This window comes from Squalius cephalus, assembly GCF_949319135.1.
Source record: "Squalius cephalus genome assembly, chromosome: 1".
Lineage (NCBI taxonomy): Eukaryota > Metazoa > Chordata > Actinopteri > Cypriniformes > Leuciscidae > Squalius > Squalius cephalus.
Window position 1 is genome coordinate 29,628,190 of NC_137122.1, and position 17,872 is coordinate 29,646,061.

Below are 17,872 nucleotides of genomic sequence, written 5' to 3' on the forward strand. Positions count from 1 at the left end.
AACATTGTCATGTAAAAGGCCCTTTAATTGAATTAGAATGACAGGAAGAGGAATTTACTGAACTGCAATTCTGGTAAATGAATCTATTGTTCTACCTTCAAACTTATTTTTTTGTTGGACTTTTTTCAAAACTTTCCAACTCAGCTCAATTTAAAAGTCAATGTTTGCTGGGTATGAATTTCTTGGAATTTCGTTTCCTTTTTCCTTTCTTATATTAAAATTTGAATTGCAAGTCTGCATCTTGTTTGCTACTTAAATTTGAATCGAATTTGAATCAAAGAACTGAATTGGGATTTAAAAGGCGTTCTCTATTCAATCCTGAAAATCTGAAGCTCAGGTTGGTTGCAAGCTCCAGAAATTTGATAACGCCTATATCAAGTAACACTGGAAACTATTGGAAAATGAGTCAAAATTATTCAAAACATTTATTTATTTAGCTAAAGTGACACCCATTGATGCTCCGCTATCGGTAGTCATCATTACCCAAAACACATTAGCATTCCTTAACTGCCATGTATCTCATTTCAAGCAATCACTTTAAAACATTGCCTCACTTCACCTCAAGGAAAAAAAACCAAGGGGAAATTAGCATACGTAAAAACAATCTTCCCCAAAGCAAAGGCCTTCGTTTTTAGATTTGAGGCATTAGACAGATGTTACTCTTATGCCGGGGACTAATTTATCCTCTGTGATAAGTGTGAACCCATCCAAAGCAATCTGGCTTTGCAAAGACTCAAAATCTAATCTCAAAATCAGTTTGCTCTCAATCAGGAATAGAGATGCATCCCTCTGTTCCTGAGATGAGGTGATGATCATGCGAAATGAGCTGCAGAATGGAGGTGTGGTCTGTGAAGCAGAGTGACTGATGGACTCGTAGCAGGCCGCAGGGATATCCTTGCTTCTCTTCAAAGCAACTTGTCTTCCCTTCTGCCATGATCATCTGGACCTGCATTTCTGTCCAGTCCACCATTATGTCACAGTTACATGTTAAGTATGCCGTACTCCATCAGCTCTGAGCAACAATCACACTCCGCTTCACTTGCTCTTTTGCCCTTCTCAGCTCAACTGCTTATTCATGTGAACTCATTACATGTAAAGATCAACACTACACTTAAAGGTGGAGTGTGTAATTTCTGCACTACTTGTAATACCACACATATTTTTCAAAATGCTTTTTCCAAACATCCGAACTGCTTCTTTTACCTGATTCTATCCCATTATTCAAACAGGTAGACTCACATCAAACTCACTCCATATGCAGCTGATATGATATGATATGATATGATCCTTGGCTGGCGGTTGTCTTAATTAAGTTGGATCCTAGTGCCGCATTCGACACTGTTGATCATTCGATTCTCTGAGAACGTCTGGAGTATGAGGTAGGCATTTGTGGGACAGCTCTAAAATGGTTTTGTTCATATCTAGGATAGAACATTCTCTGTTAATTTTGCAAACACTTCATTCCCTTAAAATATGGTATTCCTCAAGGATCTATTCTGGGTCCTATGCTGTTTTTATTGTATATGTGCCCTCTGAGATCCATCTGCCATCGCTATGTCTTATCATATGTATGCAGATGACACACAATTATATTTACCTCTTAAAGCTGGAAATGATCTGTCTTTTGAAGTACATGTTGGTCTGTTTGAATGAGGTCAAAATCTGGCTGTCTAATCATTTTCTTCAGGTTAATGGAAGAAAATATGAGATAGTAATATTCAAAAAATTACACTTCACCTTTTTAAATGTGCTACTGTATATAGATAAATACAAATTTAAAATATTAAAGTTAAGGAGAAAAAGTATTTCTGATAGTGACAGTAGATGTCAGGAAGTTTATTGTTATGTACTCTAGGTAAGGAAACAACCTTTACATACACAGTAAAGTGCAAAGCTGCATAAGAGCAATTATACAGCAATGTCTCAGTACCGCAATGAATGATGGGTAACAATTTTGTTGCATGTGCGTGTGTGGTGAATACTGCTGGTTCAAGGGTGAGTCTAACACTGTCTCCTCGGTTATGAAAAATAAATGAGATGCGAGTGAGAAGCCGTAGGACAATCTGCAACAAACGTGTAATGAACACAAACACTTAACAAAGCCACATGCCCATGTGACTGATCTCAGCCGCCGTTTGTTGTTTTCATGTGACCAAAATAATAAAAGGACGTCATGGAGACCGACATGCATAAATGAGCAACAGATACAACGTTCTACTAAACTCTACTGACTCTGTGGGAATTGGAAACATGGAGCATTGGAATTATTCTTTTGGAGCGGCTGTCTGTTATGAAAGCACCAAAACACATCTCTGCTCAGCTGCTGCTGCCCACCAGGGATCTGAGCCACATTGGCTACACACACCCACAGATGACAATGTTGAGATTTACAGCCTTAGAAAAGACATCCAATCAGACTCACCTTAGTCTTCAGCTGTGTTTACTCTGTCTGGGCTGTTACAAAGCGTTCACATGTTGCTGATTACCCTCTTTAGCCCCTGCTGGTAGAGTCTGTTACTACGCCATCTGACTGTGAGAAGCATGTTTCTCCATCTGCGGTCATTCAAAATTAACCATGCATTTTTACTACATTATTTTTAAATGATTTTTTTTTTACAAACATATATGCATATAGTCAATGTTTTGCCAGTCGACAGTTTGGATTTTGAACGCTCTTTAAAGCATAAAATGGAGCTTAAACTGTTTTTTTCTTTTTTTTTTCTAGTTTATATTTTTCCAGGCTGCTGCCTTTGAGTCACAGCTCAGGATAGCTGCTAGTGAATGTTTTGGGGCTATGTGTGTTGTGGTGGTGCATTAGCCAATCAGTGCAGTCATGACATAATTTTGCTGGAGCCCCAGAGTGATTATTTATGTGGTTTTTACAGTTCAGTTGATTGGCTTATATAGATCTGTGATCCCATAAACTAAGATGGCAGCTCAGCAACTACCATTCAGATGAATGGGAATGCTAGCTCTCTCCATGTAATACAAACCTCATAGTTCCACACCAGAAACGTGCTGTTCAACACTCTTGATGTCTTTGACGACAAGCTGAAAGACTCTGAGAAACCTTCGCATGAATATTAATACTAAGAAACTGGTGAAGCAAGATCTTGTCAGTCCCTTGACTGGCACCTTCGCAGATCTGAAGAAGTAGGAGAGGAAGCACTTCAATCTTCTCTGTCAGATTATCAATGCCATGCTCAAAATTGAATCCTGAATCCTTTATTATCCGAGTCAAAAGCAGGGCAATCTTTAAGAATGCCTGTAGGAAATTGAGCATCTAAATGGTCTCAGAAGACAAACAGAGTAATATCTCGTTCACCAGTTTTATACTGCTCTAGTTGTGTATCTTAGAGCTTAGTGAGGGAACATTGGTAACTGTGTGCATGCAGGACATGTTCATTTGCATCAGAATCTGTGCTTTACAAGGATGCTTAATCTTTAAAGTTATCCATGAGTGTCATGGACGTATGTTTTGATAGAAGCAGCACTCAGAGCCATGGCACAGCTCACATCCATGTTTAGAGTAGAGACTTTGGGTCAAATTTAGTCAATTTTGGCCTTCAGGGTGATATAATCACAAAGCTGAGTGCAAAGCCTTTTGTTGATGAAAAAGAGAGAGCGAGAATGGGAAAAAATAAGGGCCGGGAGAAAGAAAACACACCAAAGGACATCTAAGGAGAAAAATAAGGCAATTTTCTCTCTCCTTGTTACTGTGGAAACTCAGGTTCACATAGCACCAATAAAGGTCTTTCTGTTGAAAACAACTGGTCATACCACACGCTTCTTATGAAAGCTGTAATGGACTTCCTGTCACTTTCATGAAATAGACTTTACAGATTTACAATCTCATTTATGTCCAGACTTTACAGTGCCGAACTCAGAGGTCAGTCTAATGAAAACCGTTCAATCCCACAGACACCATGGGGGCCAAGCGTGCCACTGTAATTAGTTAATCCTTTCCGTGTGTTAATGGCGGCCTCAAAGTAAAGGCTAGCTGGTGAGCACAAGCAGAAGTGGCGACAGCGAGTGAGAGGGAACCCAGAGAGGGGAGTTGACCCTAACTTCCTGCTCTCAGTGCCTATTGATCACCTTCCGTTTTCTCAATAGGACGTCGATACCTGGGTAGCTGGGAGTGTGTGGGATGTGTGTGATGGTTTCCAACCAAGCCAGGGCTTAAGATCAGACTGCGGGATCGAGGCTTGTAAAGGTCGAGCTGTGCGGGAAAGCTTGTGGGGCTCACGGTGAGGGCTGGGCATGTAATGGAGCTGGTGTCAGGCTTTGGCAGCAGTTGGGCTGAGTAAGAAACTGCCACTCTGAGTCTGAAATTAGACCTCGGCATCTTCCCCCTCAGCAGCTCTCTGCTTTCTCTCGCTGCTGTCACTCTTTTTCTCTCATTCTGTGTTTTTTTCCTGTGTTTCTTTCCCTTCCGCTCACACAAACAGTAGCTTCGTTATCTATTGCCCTCACATCAGGTTCTGTCCTCCTTTGGTCTGTTGCTCAGAATCTCTTGGTGAAGCGATCACATTGCTTTTTTCTATACCTTGACATTTTTGAGTGTTGGAGGACAAAGGAGGTGTGTGTGTGTGTGTGGTCCTGGTATTCCCTACATTATGGGGACAAAATGACAACAAAAAAAATGTTGTCCCCATGAGGAAACAAGCTTATAAATCATACGGAATGATCTTTTTTGAAAATCTAAAATAGCACAAAGTTTCTACAGTATAAAACCATTACGTCTATTGAATGCCCCAATAAAAATTAAAACTCAAAGTGTGATAAAAATAAAGTAATTAAAGTTTTTTTTTAAATGCAGAAAGTTTTCTGTGATAGGTATGTTTAAGGGTAGGGTAATTGTGTGTGTGTGTGTGTGTGTGTGTGTGTGTGTGTGTGTGTGTGTGTGTGTGTGTGTGTGTGTGTGTGTGTGTGTGTGTGTGTGTGTGTGTGTGTGTGTGTGTGTGTGTTGTTAAGCAAACCTGGACCTGTGGGACATCAATTAATTAAGGCTCTCAACTTGCCAATTTTTCCTCTATAGTGCCAAATACACTATTCAGCAATGACGTCATCGTTATTGACTGAAATGTGCCAAATGGATTTCTGATCTCCCATCAGGTGAGAAAGTAACCAAAACTACGTAAGATAAGATACGTGATGATCATTTTTTTATGTTGTGCTTATGTTTATGTTGATTTATATTGATTTATTTTGTGAAAGAAATTGTTTTCATTACTGATGCCATTGTAGCAATGCTCTAATGCTGCCTTCAAGGGCACCTGGGAAACTCGTACCTCAGAGTCAGGGATTCATTATTACAACATCACACATTCAAGTCGGGAAAAAACATGGTAGTATCCTAAGCAAAACAATAAACCCAACTACCTGAATTAAAAATAATGAAAATTACTAATTTCTTTCACTTATTTAAACAAGGTATCAAAATATTATATTTATATATAAATAAATATATGAATTATGAATATTATAGATCAGTGTCTCTGCAATGTTTCAAACCGATACGTTCACAATGTTTCAAACCGATACGTCCCTTTGAACCTCACAACTCAGCGACTCGTGCATCATTTAGAATTCTGAGTTTCTCCACTTGTAAATACGACTTTGCTCGATCATTCATGTGCACAAAAATTTACATTTATGAAATTTCAGACTCCGTTTCAAGAGCATACAGTTGTTGTCAGCCATGATTAATTGGAAAGCATCCAATAATAGGGGTAGAAGTAGGTGCGTCATTATCAGCTCCTTAGTTCAGTATTCAGGGCACTGATCAGGGAGTCGGACATTTTAAGGGCTGTCTCAATCGCAAAATCCTTCCAGTGCACTGAAACGTTCATTCCCTAAAATGTCCCACAATGCTTTGTGAAAACCAGGCAGCATCGATGCTCACTATGGGTACGTTCAGACAGCAGGTAAATGTGGCCCAAATTTGATTTTTTTTTTTTTTTTTTTCACAAATCTGTTTTTCTCATGACAGTGTGAACAGCACAAACCACATGGAATCTGATCTTTTCAATTCGGATTTGTGTCACTTCCATATTTGCAATGCGACCTCAGTTTGAACAGCCATATCGGAATTCCTGCGACTTTGACGTCACTCTAGAGCAACATTCATCACAAATCTGCACTCATGCTACTCATGCTGTCCTCTGTGTTTACTTATGTATGACTGCGTGCTGCGTGACGTCTTTTAATCGTTATTTTGCGCATGAGGGTCAGTCCAGGACCATAATCTATTCGCACTGGAATCTGATATTGGCAACATTTAAAACAACAAAGTGAACAGCTACACAAAAAAATTGTATCTGAACAATGAATCAGAATTGAGCACTAAGGCTTACAGTGTGAACTATGTTCCCTTAACGGAAATTCTGAAGCGTAGAACATAAATCACACAAACCAACTCAATACATATCATGACACGTAGAAAAAAAAAAGAAAACGGATATTTAATTATATTTCAGCATAAATATGCACTGATAGACAGGTAACATACATTTAGAATTTATTTACAGCTGATATGTTGAAGGGTTATGTTACAATAAAGTATAATGAACTTAAAATAGCATTACAAAAAATACTGTCTGTTACAATCAGTTTTGCTGTTGTTCATAAATACCAGTAGTGGTGTTGTACAAAGAGGATGTTGTCATGTCACCAGAAATAGTCATCAGTAGCTATGTTTTCATCCACCTATTTTTATGCGCCTATTTCGGGATATTGCATAAAAAAATAAAAATAAAACACTGGATGGAAATGCTGAGCTGCTCTATCTATACAATCCCACACGAAATCTGAGGTCCGGTGAGAAGAGACTTCTCTCTGTCCCCAGATCGCGATTAAAGCATAGAGGAGATAGAGCCTTTGCCATTGCCTGTGGATCAGCCTTCCGGCGTATATCAGATCGGCACAGTCCTTAACTGTTTTTAAATCGTCTCTTAAAACCTTTTTTTTTTCTTTCTTGGCTTTCAATTCACTGAGTTTCTGTCATTAATGTGTGGTTTGCCCTGTGTTTCTTCGTTTTTTGTGTTGTTCAGCACTTTGGTCAGCTGTGTTTGCTGTTTTTAAATGTGCTATATAAATAAAAGAAACTTGAAATGCCAAGATGCGCATCAATTCTAAAAATGCGCATAAAAAACGTATGCGCTCAATTCATTCGGATACATTTTTTAACCGAAAAGAAAGCATGCGTACCGAATAAATTCCTCGATGCGCATTCAAAAAAAGTCAATGGGACGGCATAACTGGACCAGCCAGTGGACCAATCTTGTTGCAAAGCATCTGAAATGCTGTTTTTGGTCATTCTGAAAAGCCTAAACAAAGTCTGTCATCAAAGTGGTTTGGTATAATTACCTCCCAGAACTGTCTTACATGACTGTGTTCCCGAACAGCAGGCATCCGCCTCCGATAGGATAACATGATTGTGTTTCGGTGCAAGTAATTTATTATATACAACAATTATAATATACAGTGGCTTCTTCTACTGCAACAACTTCCATTTTTCTTATTGATATTTAGTGCCAATTTATCAGGAAGTGACGATTTTGTTCTCTTCGGTTGGATGGAAACGGTGCTTTATTGGCAAATGTTTAATACAAAATTCCCATTTAGCGCACAAGTTAAATTCGCAACTTTGGATAGAAACATAGCTAGTGTCCCAATGTGTAGTGAGCCAGGGTCCTTACCAGTGCCTGAATTTATGTACACAATATACTTATTCACTACCTTGGAAGTTAGGGAGCTGATTGAGAATGCACCCAGTGAGTCATGCGATTCAAAATGGCCGCCCCCTTGAGGCAACCCGCTCAACGTAGAATGAAATGGCTTTTATTAGGCTTCAGATATGACTCGCATCTTCATCTCTTATAAGAGTACATGCTTTTAAACATTCTTTTCAAAACTATTATTAATATCTTTGTGTAAAACTAAAAATAAATAAATGACTGAGTGCATCTTTAATTCTTTTTTTTTTTTTTAAAGTTGCCAGCCACCCCTCAGTGATTTTGTTGTATGAATAGCTGAACATGCAATATATCAAAAGAAAGAATATACAAAAAATAATAATTTTAATAAAAAAGAAATATATTAAAAAAGCAACATTTTGAGCAAAACGCTGAGAAAATCACGTTTTTGTCATAGACTACATCTAGATCGGATTCAGAACGATGACCAAAATATAGATGGAGTAAATCGAGTCCATCAAACACCCCGAAAGCTTCACAGTCCTATAGCTCGTCCTGGGCCCGACATCTCATTTGTTAACAGCTGTTTTGATTTATATGCTGTTCAATGTTGGTGATCGCTTGTTTCTACATCTTCTTCATATGTGTTTTGATCAGGAGATTTAAGTACTCTTTCAGAAGATGTGCCATAGCGCCCCCTACCGTATACCACCTAAAACACGGATTCCCGGAAAATTCCGTGTTTGGCGGGGAAGCATTTTCTTGTAAATAACAGAAAATTCTGTGTTTTGCAGGGAAAGAGTTCATCTACAGTTATGTGTATATGGATTTTGGACCACTGTGATTTCACTGCAGACAGGGTTATTACCCTGCTCAATGCGACAGAAATTGAAACTAAGCAGCTGACAAAATGTCCTGCTCATCACCTACAATGATCACAGCAGGTTAGAACAACAACTAAAATGAACATAGAAGTCGTACCATTCATTGCTCTCTGCTTCATCGTGTCGCACCTGGTTAAGATACAGTATTAGAAAGGAATGATCAGCAACTTCACTGATCATTAACTCACTCGGCTTTGTCGTCTTAAATGCCGGCAAATAGACTGCGCACTACTGACAAATCACTGAGTAATTTGATCGTTTGCCGAGTGTTAAATGCAAATGAGAGGTAAAAAAAACAGATGCATGCAGATACACTCATCCTGACGTTTACGGATGGCAGCTCAACCGTTACTAATTAAACCGTTGCTCATTACATCTGACCTCTTTGTTCATAAATAACTGGCCTATTCCGTAACATGCACCCACATACAGATGCTGGATGGGATGGGATCATCAAAATAAGGGCGAGATGCTTCACACATCTGTAAGTGATATGGTGTGTGTGTGTGTGTGAGAGAGAGAGAGAGAGTGTGCCCCCTGTACTCTACTCTGCCATTAGCAGTAGATGAGAGGAAATTACAGCAGAATGAATTGGTGGGTGGTAATGAGTCCAGGGGTGATTCTAATCAGTTCTTAAATTAAAACTCAACATTTATGCAACATTAATGAACAGAAAGCATATTTATGCGGCATGTGTCTTCCACCCGTCGGATGGGCACACGTGCCACGCTGATGTTTAACATGTGAGGTGCATGTACCGCACTGATGATGGATGCTTTATCCTCTTGAGGGACTGCGGGTGGCAGATTGGCGTATAGATTGAGTCGAAGCTCGACGCTAACCGTATCTGACGTGCTCAGACACTAAGCCGCAGGTCGGTCGGGATGGGAATGAGAATGATGATGAAATGTTAGGGTGGTAATACACTGGGCTGGGAATCGAAGATCCAAGCAATAGCTCATTCTTTCAGGCCGGGGCGAGATACGCTTGGACTGGTCTCATGTCGGCTATGAGTGGTCAGCAGAGCGTAGTGTCAGCGCACGCCGTCTCGGAGCAAGACCTGTCCGTGCTGATCTCGCAGAGACGGTTGGATTTCTGCATCAGCTCACCTGGGAAAATTCCAGCCTGGATGGCAGAGCAGTTTCAGCAAGTGTTTGATGACAGTGACACGACGTACAGAAAATCACTGCTAATGGAAAGCGAGGACCCTGCTAGATTTGACAGCTGCTGAAAGCCAGACTGGACAGGAAAATAGCACAATGCCCAGAAAGACGTGTTTAACAGTTTATAACAATTTATAATAAATGTGGCATTCTTATGCAAATCAACAAGCAAGAGGTTAGATGAACAGAAGGAATGAGGCAAATGACTGAGCTAAGACCAACCGTATCGAATCTGAACCACCAGGAACTGACTGTGCGTGTGTGTGTGTGTGTGTGTGTGTGTCTGTCTCTCATGCCTTCAGGCTTTGCAGGCACCTTCTCTGGAATGAGATGGGAGATTTTATATGTGTCCTAATCTACTGGGTGAAAAAAAAGCAGTTTGGTGTATTTTTAGACCTACAATCTTTAATGTCATTTCATCGTGTTGGTGTGTTTTGTTTGTTTCTTTTGTATTTTGTTTTTCTTTTGAGAGAGAGCGAGAGAAAAAGAGAGGTTGTAACTGAAAATAGGGAGCCCATGCTACCTAAACGAAAATATGCTCAAGGGGAGAGACAGAGATGGAGGATAAATTGGGGAAACAGATGCACAGAGAGAAATTTTCTCAAGCCAGAATTAATCAAAACAACAATCAATTTTTCGCCCGCATCTCCAGACTCAACAAACTGATAAAATTGAAAAGACAAGCATCATTAGACGGTTCAAATGATTTGCAACTCCGCAACGAATCAACGCAGATCTTCAGAGGGATCAAAAATGTGCATGTTACTTGACTAGTAGAGAAGTCAAAGAAATTGTCGAATGAAAAAAAGACTGTCAAAACACAAATTGAGATGGCTTGATTTAATCAGAGTTGTTTGTCAAAGGAGCTGAGCACAAGGATAGCATACGTTTTTACTTTAGGAGAACATTTCAGACTTTTCACCTGCGACAACTAATCGTATTTTCATTAAAGCTTTTTGAGAATTGCTTACTCTCACTTAGAACAAAGCCAACCAGCATTTAAATCTCTTAATTGCCTTTGAGCGCTCATACGTGTGCCCTAGTAACTTAGGCACTGATATAGACAACACTATAAATAAACATATAGCAAGATCTAAACCTGAAGGATCACTCATATTATCGCAATATAAATCCTCATATCGCCTAGCCCTAAAACTTGCTCTATATGTTAAAGCACTAGGCATTATTGAGACATAACAGTATGACCATCTGTAAAGCTGGTTTGAAACAATATGTATTGGGAAAGGAGATACACATACAGGTGCTGGTCATAAAATTAGAATATCATCAAAAAGTTGATTTATTTCAGTAATTCCGTTAAAAAAGTAAAACTTGTACATTATATAGACTCATTACATGCAAAGTGAGATATCTCAAGCCTTTATTTGTTATAATTTTGATGATTATGGCTTACAGCTTGTGAAAACCACAAAAATCTAAATCTCAGAAAATTAGAATATTACATGAAATCACACAGTAATTACACAGTAATACCATGGTCATTGAACCAGGTTTTGGTTATTTTGGCAGTGTGGGCCGGTGCAAATCCTGCTGGAAAATGAAGTCAGCATCTCCATAAAGCTTGTCTGCTGAAGGAAGCATGAAGTGCTCTGGAAATGTCCTGGTAGACGGCTGCGTTGAGTGGACCAACACCAGCCGATGACATGGCTCCCCAAAAGAACACAGACTGTGGAAACTTCACACTGGACTTCAAGCATCTTGGATTGTGTGCCTCTCCATTCTTCCTCCAGACTCTGGGACCTTGGTTTCCAAATGAGATGCAAAATTTGCTCTCATCAGAAAAGAGGACTTTGGTCCACTGTGCTTTATTAAATCCAGAGTCAACGCAGCCGTCTACCAGGACATTTTTAGAGCACTTCATGCTTCCTTCATTTTCCAGCAGGATTTGCACTGGCCCACACTGCCAAAAGAACCAAAACCTGGTTCAATGACCATGGTATCACTGTGTAATTACTGTGTGATTTCATGTAATATTCAAATTTTCTGAGATTTTGATTTTGTGGTTTTCATAAGCTGTAAGCCATAATCATCAAAATTATAACAAATAAAGGCTTGAGATATCTCACTTTGCATGTAATGAGTCTATATAATATACAAGTTTCACTTTTTTAACGGAATTACTGAAATAAATCAACTTTTTGATGATATTCCTATTTTATGACCAGCACCTGTACATTTGACTTGAATGAATTACACTCATTGTGATTATTTGCGTGTGTGGAACCTGTATTTTTTATTACCTTCACACCTAAATTTACAAATCAATTCCTTTTGATTTTGTGAAATTACATTTGCCTGGCAGTCTAATAAAGCATTATTGAGTTGAATTGCTCTAATTTGAATTCAATTGAGTAAGCGAGCGAGAGAGATTGCTCAGGGACAAACAGAGCCGAAGACACAGGAAGAAGGGACAGATGGGAAGGTGAGGAGAGGACAGAGTGTGGAAGAAAAGGATGTGGAGGGAGTGAAAATGTGAAGGAGACAGAAAGAGACAGGAGTGGTAGGGATTGGCAGGTTGTGACGGGAAGTGACAGTGAGCTCATTGGGGCGGCTGCTGCTTTACTCTCCAATCACATAGTCTCTCTGTCCTCTCGGTCATTTAATCTGATCGGGGAAGTGTGGGGAAAGAGAGAGAGATTGAAAAACACCGTAGAGGGTGAGAAAGAATGAAAATGGGAAGGTTAGAGCAGGAGGAGACATTTTATTGCCACTCCTTTTTCTTGTGAATGCTATCCTTTTTATTGAAAATCAATTGTTCTTTTCCAATCTAGTTTTATTCTTCTTTTAGTCTTTAGGGATAGTAAAACCTGAAAACCACCTTCATTAACATACCAAATAGTGTCTTATAGGAATATTCCTGGTTTAGTCAAGTCAAGCTCAATTAAAAGCATTTGTGCCAAAATGTTGATTACTACAACAATTCATTTCTACTTTAATTAATGTAAGTGTCTTTTTAAAATTATAAGCTTCACACTTCTGCTTTTAAATCCGCCCAAAATTGGCACATTTAGTTCCATTGTAAATACCTCAATATAACCTTGATGTCTGTTTGCGGGGTTTTTTTATAATTATTTTTTTTATAAAGGGAACTATGGAGGAGGTCCTTTTGGTCATCAAAATTATGCCACAAATGTTGTGGATTGAACATTTACTATTTAATTAATGAAAAAGCAGAAAGGTTTGTGTGAGTTTTGATTTAGAAAATATCAATAATCAAAATAACTCTGCATAAAAACAAAAAGAGTAAAAGGAAAGTCCCCACTATGAAAAAAAAAACCCAAAACAAATGCATGTGTCATTTGTATGTGTTCTTGTTTAACCTATATTAAGAGGACCAAATGTCCTCATAAAGGTAAAGATAGTAAAATGTTTGACATTGTGGGGCCATTTGGTCAAGAGAGGAAAACAGCTTATAAATCATACTAAGGGATGTTTTTTGAAAGGTTTAGGGGTAGGGTTAGTGTAGGGGGAGAGAATATGCAGTTTCTACAGTATAAAACCCATTACGCCTATGGAAAGTCTACATAAAGTGTGTCTGTGTGTGTATTCCCGACATTATTGGGGGAAAAAATGTCCCCACAAAGATGGCAATTATAGATGCACAGGTCGACCGGTTTTAGTTTTATTTTGGCTGATCTCTATTCTGGACTTGCTCACAAACTGCATTGCAATCATTTCCCAAAATGTCACTTGTGTGGAAATATTATGAAGTCTGTAAACAGGACGTTAACACGACCAAAGATGGCACATGCCGAATGACGGACACAAAGAGGAGAACAGAGAAAATACAGTATCAGGCACAACAAGCTCACTGTTTTGCGATGCATGAAATATAGGAAGAAAAATATAAACATTGAATTGGTCTTCAGAAGTAACTGTCTAACTGTCTTCAGAAAAGGTTTGATGGCATTTACTTTCTTACCTCCATATAAAGTAGTTTATAAGCGCAGCGTTGCTTTGTGCACAGCGCAAACCAAGAAAACGAAATTGCTGCTGTTACATAAGCGCCACCTACTGGCAGAGAGTGAATTTTCATTCTGTTTTTGTTTTGTGCAAGTGTGTCTTATGTAGCATAATCTGTCAACGCTAAAGTCAGACCATTCTTACACAATCCTGTTTAAGTCGGTGTATGAATGAGTGAGTGAATGGGTGAATGTGAGGCTATATGTAAAGCGCTTTGGTGGCCATTGGTCTGTGAAAGCGCTATATAAATGCAGTCCATTTACCATTTAACATTTAAATCAAAAACAATTGCTCATGCTACATGTGTGTAGCATCCTTGTTTGGATTGCAATTTTCCATTGGAAGTGGTTGCCTCTAATTTGAAATGACTACAGACATTTTTTGTTAATTGGCCATTTTGGCTTGTAATAGAGCAAATAAACAACAAGTAAATTTATTAAAGAAAAAAAAAAAATCGGCAACCGGTAACGGAATGGGCCACTTTGCTAGTAAAAATTTGGAATCGGCCATGAGAAAACATGATCGGTGCAACCCTAAAGGCAATATCCGAAATCCTTGTGGGGACATTTTTTTGGTCCCAATGAAGAAAACAGCTTATATTAAGCGATGTTTTAGGGTTAGGGGTGTGTGTGTGTACGTTTGAGCATGTACACTGTTTCAAGACATCCATCTCCTGACTCCACCTCCAATGAAAAAGCAGCTTTATCGATCCAAAGCGGCTCTATTTCCTCCAAGTGTCTAAGCTGATCAAAACCTCCTCCTCTCACAGATGCCACATTCTATTTTGCTCATGCAATTTACTCTGTCTCTCCATGCATCCTTCTCTATCTCTTTTTTTCATCTCTTCATCTCTTTCTCTATGCAGGCCCTGTATCCGAGCCCAGAGGAGGGCTGGCAGATCTACAGCTCGGCACAGGACGCAGATGGGAAATGTATCTGCACCGTTGTGGCTCCAGCACAGAACATGTGTAATCGAGACCCACGTAGCAGACAGCTCCGTCAACTAATGGAGAAGGTGACATTTGCCTGTTACATGCACAATAACCTAAATGACACGCACTTGTCAAGAGCAAATCCTTGCAGAGTAGTGTTTTGTACATATTTACACAGTCATTAAACATGGATCCCAAACATTATATAATACTGTTGCCCATTAGAGAAAGTTTCTGAAAGTACATGATGCAAAACAACCGCCTAAAAGAGGACACGTCCTAAATACTGCTGTGAAATTGGATTCATTCTGCTGAGCCGTTAGGAGGTTTTTATTTTTTTCCTAATCATACTCATTAGACGGGGACCAGGCAAAGAACAGCTGAAAAAAATAAAGTACCTCTTAAATCAGGAAATGGAGCACTCAGTGCACAGGCTTTGTTAAAGGGATACTCCACTTTTTTTGGAAATAGGCTCATTTTACAACTCCCCCAGAGTTAAACAGTTGAGTTTTTCCGTTTTCGAATCCATTCAGCCGAGTTTCTGATATTTAGAAGAATATCAGTAACCAGACAGTTTCTGGTCTCATTGACTTCCATAGTAGGAAAAAAAAAATACTATGGAAGTCAATGAGACCAGAAACTGTCTGGTTACTGATATTCTTCTAAATATCAGAAACTCGGCTGAATGGATTCGAAAACGGTAAAAGTCAACTGTTTAACTCTGGGGGAGTTGTAAAATGAGCCTATTTCCAAAAAAAGTGGAGTATCCCTTTAAAAGTAAAAGCTTTGGTAAAAAAATTCACACACAGAGACCCTGTGTAAAGGAGAACAAAAATGAACAAAAATTGGGGAGTAAATGAAGACAGAATGTATTTCAAAGTCGGTATCATATATTTCTTTTATCTGTTGAACACAAAACACCTTATTAAGCCCAATCTAAGTTTTACGTGTGTTCTAGATATCAAATGGGCTTAAGCCTTTTTTACTTTCGCCTGGCTCCACACCGCAAGCCTCCGCTGACTGTGTGCGCTCCTCCACAAACGGACGAGGCATTTATACTTGACACGCTCGCCATTGTACTATTCTTTGAAACGACAGGGGGCGACTCAGAGTAATTGTCCTCTAAACCATCAGGATTCAGTGGTGAAAAGAAATAAGGTACACACGTGTCATTGGCTGCATCCAAAATCGCATACTCTCTTAAGTAGGTACTTATTTTGAATAAGTGATTACTTAACGACTTCTAAAAAAGGATGTTTTATATAGTATGAATGTTTGTAGTACGAATGTAATACGGACGTACTACATTCAACATGATGTCATTATCACGTGACCTACCAGCGTCAATTACGTTGCTTCACTACCATTCATAAATCCTCTCTCGTGGCCTCATGGGATATTAAAGTGTCCATCGTATGCACACTTCAGAATCCCACCAGAAGTAGTAGGTCATCCGTACGGTGGCTGAGAAAGCTCAACGCGCTGCAACTGAAGAAAACACATGCAAATAGAAAAACACCCGCAAATTAAGAAAACATCCTCATTAGTTTTACAACACATGTGTGCACCAAATACTCACAACAAACATTCGCAGCAAACATTCACAACACAACCAAATACAGAAACATGCTGCAAATATCACAGACCACAAAGGAAATGTTTCCAGGGGACCCCAATAAGTGACGAACCCGGATGGGACATGCTTATTGCTCAATGTCTACTTTTTATTTTATTTTGTACTTTTTTTTCTTGCAAAACTTACAGAGATGACATGTTTATGACATACAACTTTGTGTACAAAGTTAGAGTTAACAAAGAGCTGAAAACTAAAAATAAAATTGAAAAAAGATAGAGAAAAAGAACATGAGGGTAAGATATAGTAAAAACAAGTAATCTATAGCCTACATCAGTAACATTGTAAACATTTTTGTAATGTTATGTTTAAATTATGTTTCATAGGTAAGAAATGTTAGGTAATGTTGGGTCCAAAGATGAGACAGCAATTTTTAAAGTTGTAAAACTCACACACAGATAAATAAAGCATATTCTAAAACCTTTTTGTATAAAATGTATTTATTTACAACAGTTATGTTAACAGCAATAATAAGACATTTCTGTTGTAAGAACAGCTATTCAGCTGATGGACACCGTGCTGCGTTGTCATGGAAACATCCCAGGTGAAAATAACGAGGAAATTATGTTGGCTGAATCCAAAATCGCCCCCTAAACCCTCATTCATTAATCCCTACGTTAGTCCACAAATACAGTTCACTTGAAGGAGTGAATGAAACCGAGTGAGTGAATTCGGACAGCCGTTGATCGTACATCGGCTGTACATAGCCGGGTTCGTCACTTATTGGGGTCCCCTGGAAACATTTCCATTGTGGTCTGTGCTATTTGCAGCGCGTTTCTGTATTTGGTTGTGTTGTGAACTTTTGCAGCACGTTTCTGTATTCGGTTGTGTTGTGAGTATTTGGAGCACACCTGTGTTGTAAAACTGATGAAGATGTTTCCTTAAATTGCGGTTGCTTTTTCTATTTGCATGTTTTTTCTTCAATTGCAGCGTGTTGCAAACATTGCAACATGTTTGAAAACATAGCAACTACATTCTGCTCCACATTTTGTTCAACCTTCTTTTTCCTACTTACTGTATATAAATAGCCAATTTTGCTTGGCCAAAAACAAAATTCAACAACTGACATACAAATCTTTTTTTCAACACATATTTAAAACCAAAATAAATAACAACGTAGAAAAAGTTTCATTACACCTGTGAAAAATACTTCCTAATGACAGAAATAAAGGTTCTAATCTTGCACAATTTACAAATGCATGAAAAATGGTTTCTCTTTCAGTGCAAAAAGGACATTCAGCATCAACTTGAGGATTTAAAATTGAAATAAAAGCATTGACGGCGACAGCGCCATGAAGGATTCTCCACTGTAAATCACCTGTCTTTTTCGTCAACGGTGGTTTATAAAGTGCTCTCCACTCAGGTTTTCTATCCACATTCAATTTAAACAAATCACGCCATGGAGTATCAGTTTTACTTATTTAACTTTTTTTTTTGTTAAAAATAACGACACAATACAATAAGAAAAAAAGTCTACACACAAACAAACAAGGAAAAGAGTCTTCAGGATTTGGTTTACAGAGACCATCACAATACTCAGTCAACAAAGTTCTTTCCGTTGCATTAAGAACCATCTGCC

General features: G+C 38.7%; 1 protein-coding gene across 2 annotated transcripts in view; it reads left to right on the plus strand.

Annotated features, from left to right (window-relative positions):
* The window catches only part of olfm2a (olfactomedin 2a), a 90,158-nt gene that overhangs the window by 51,689 nt on the left and 20,597 nt on the right, over positions 1-17,872 (plus strand). For both annotated transcript variants that reach the window (XM_079883498.1, XM_079883497.1), the window contains exon 2: positions 14,594-14,743. In XM_079883498.1, coding sequence (XP_079739624.1) covers positions 14,594-14,743 — 150 coding nt within the window. The remainder of the gene's footprint in view (positions 1-14,593; positions 14,744-17,872) is intronic.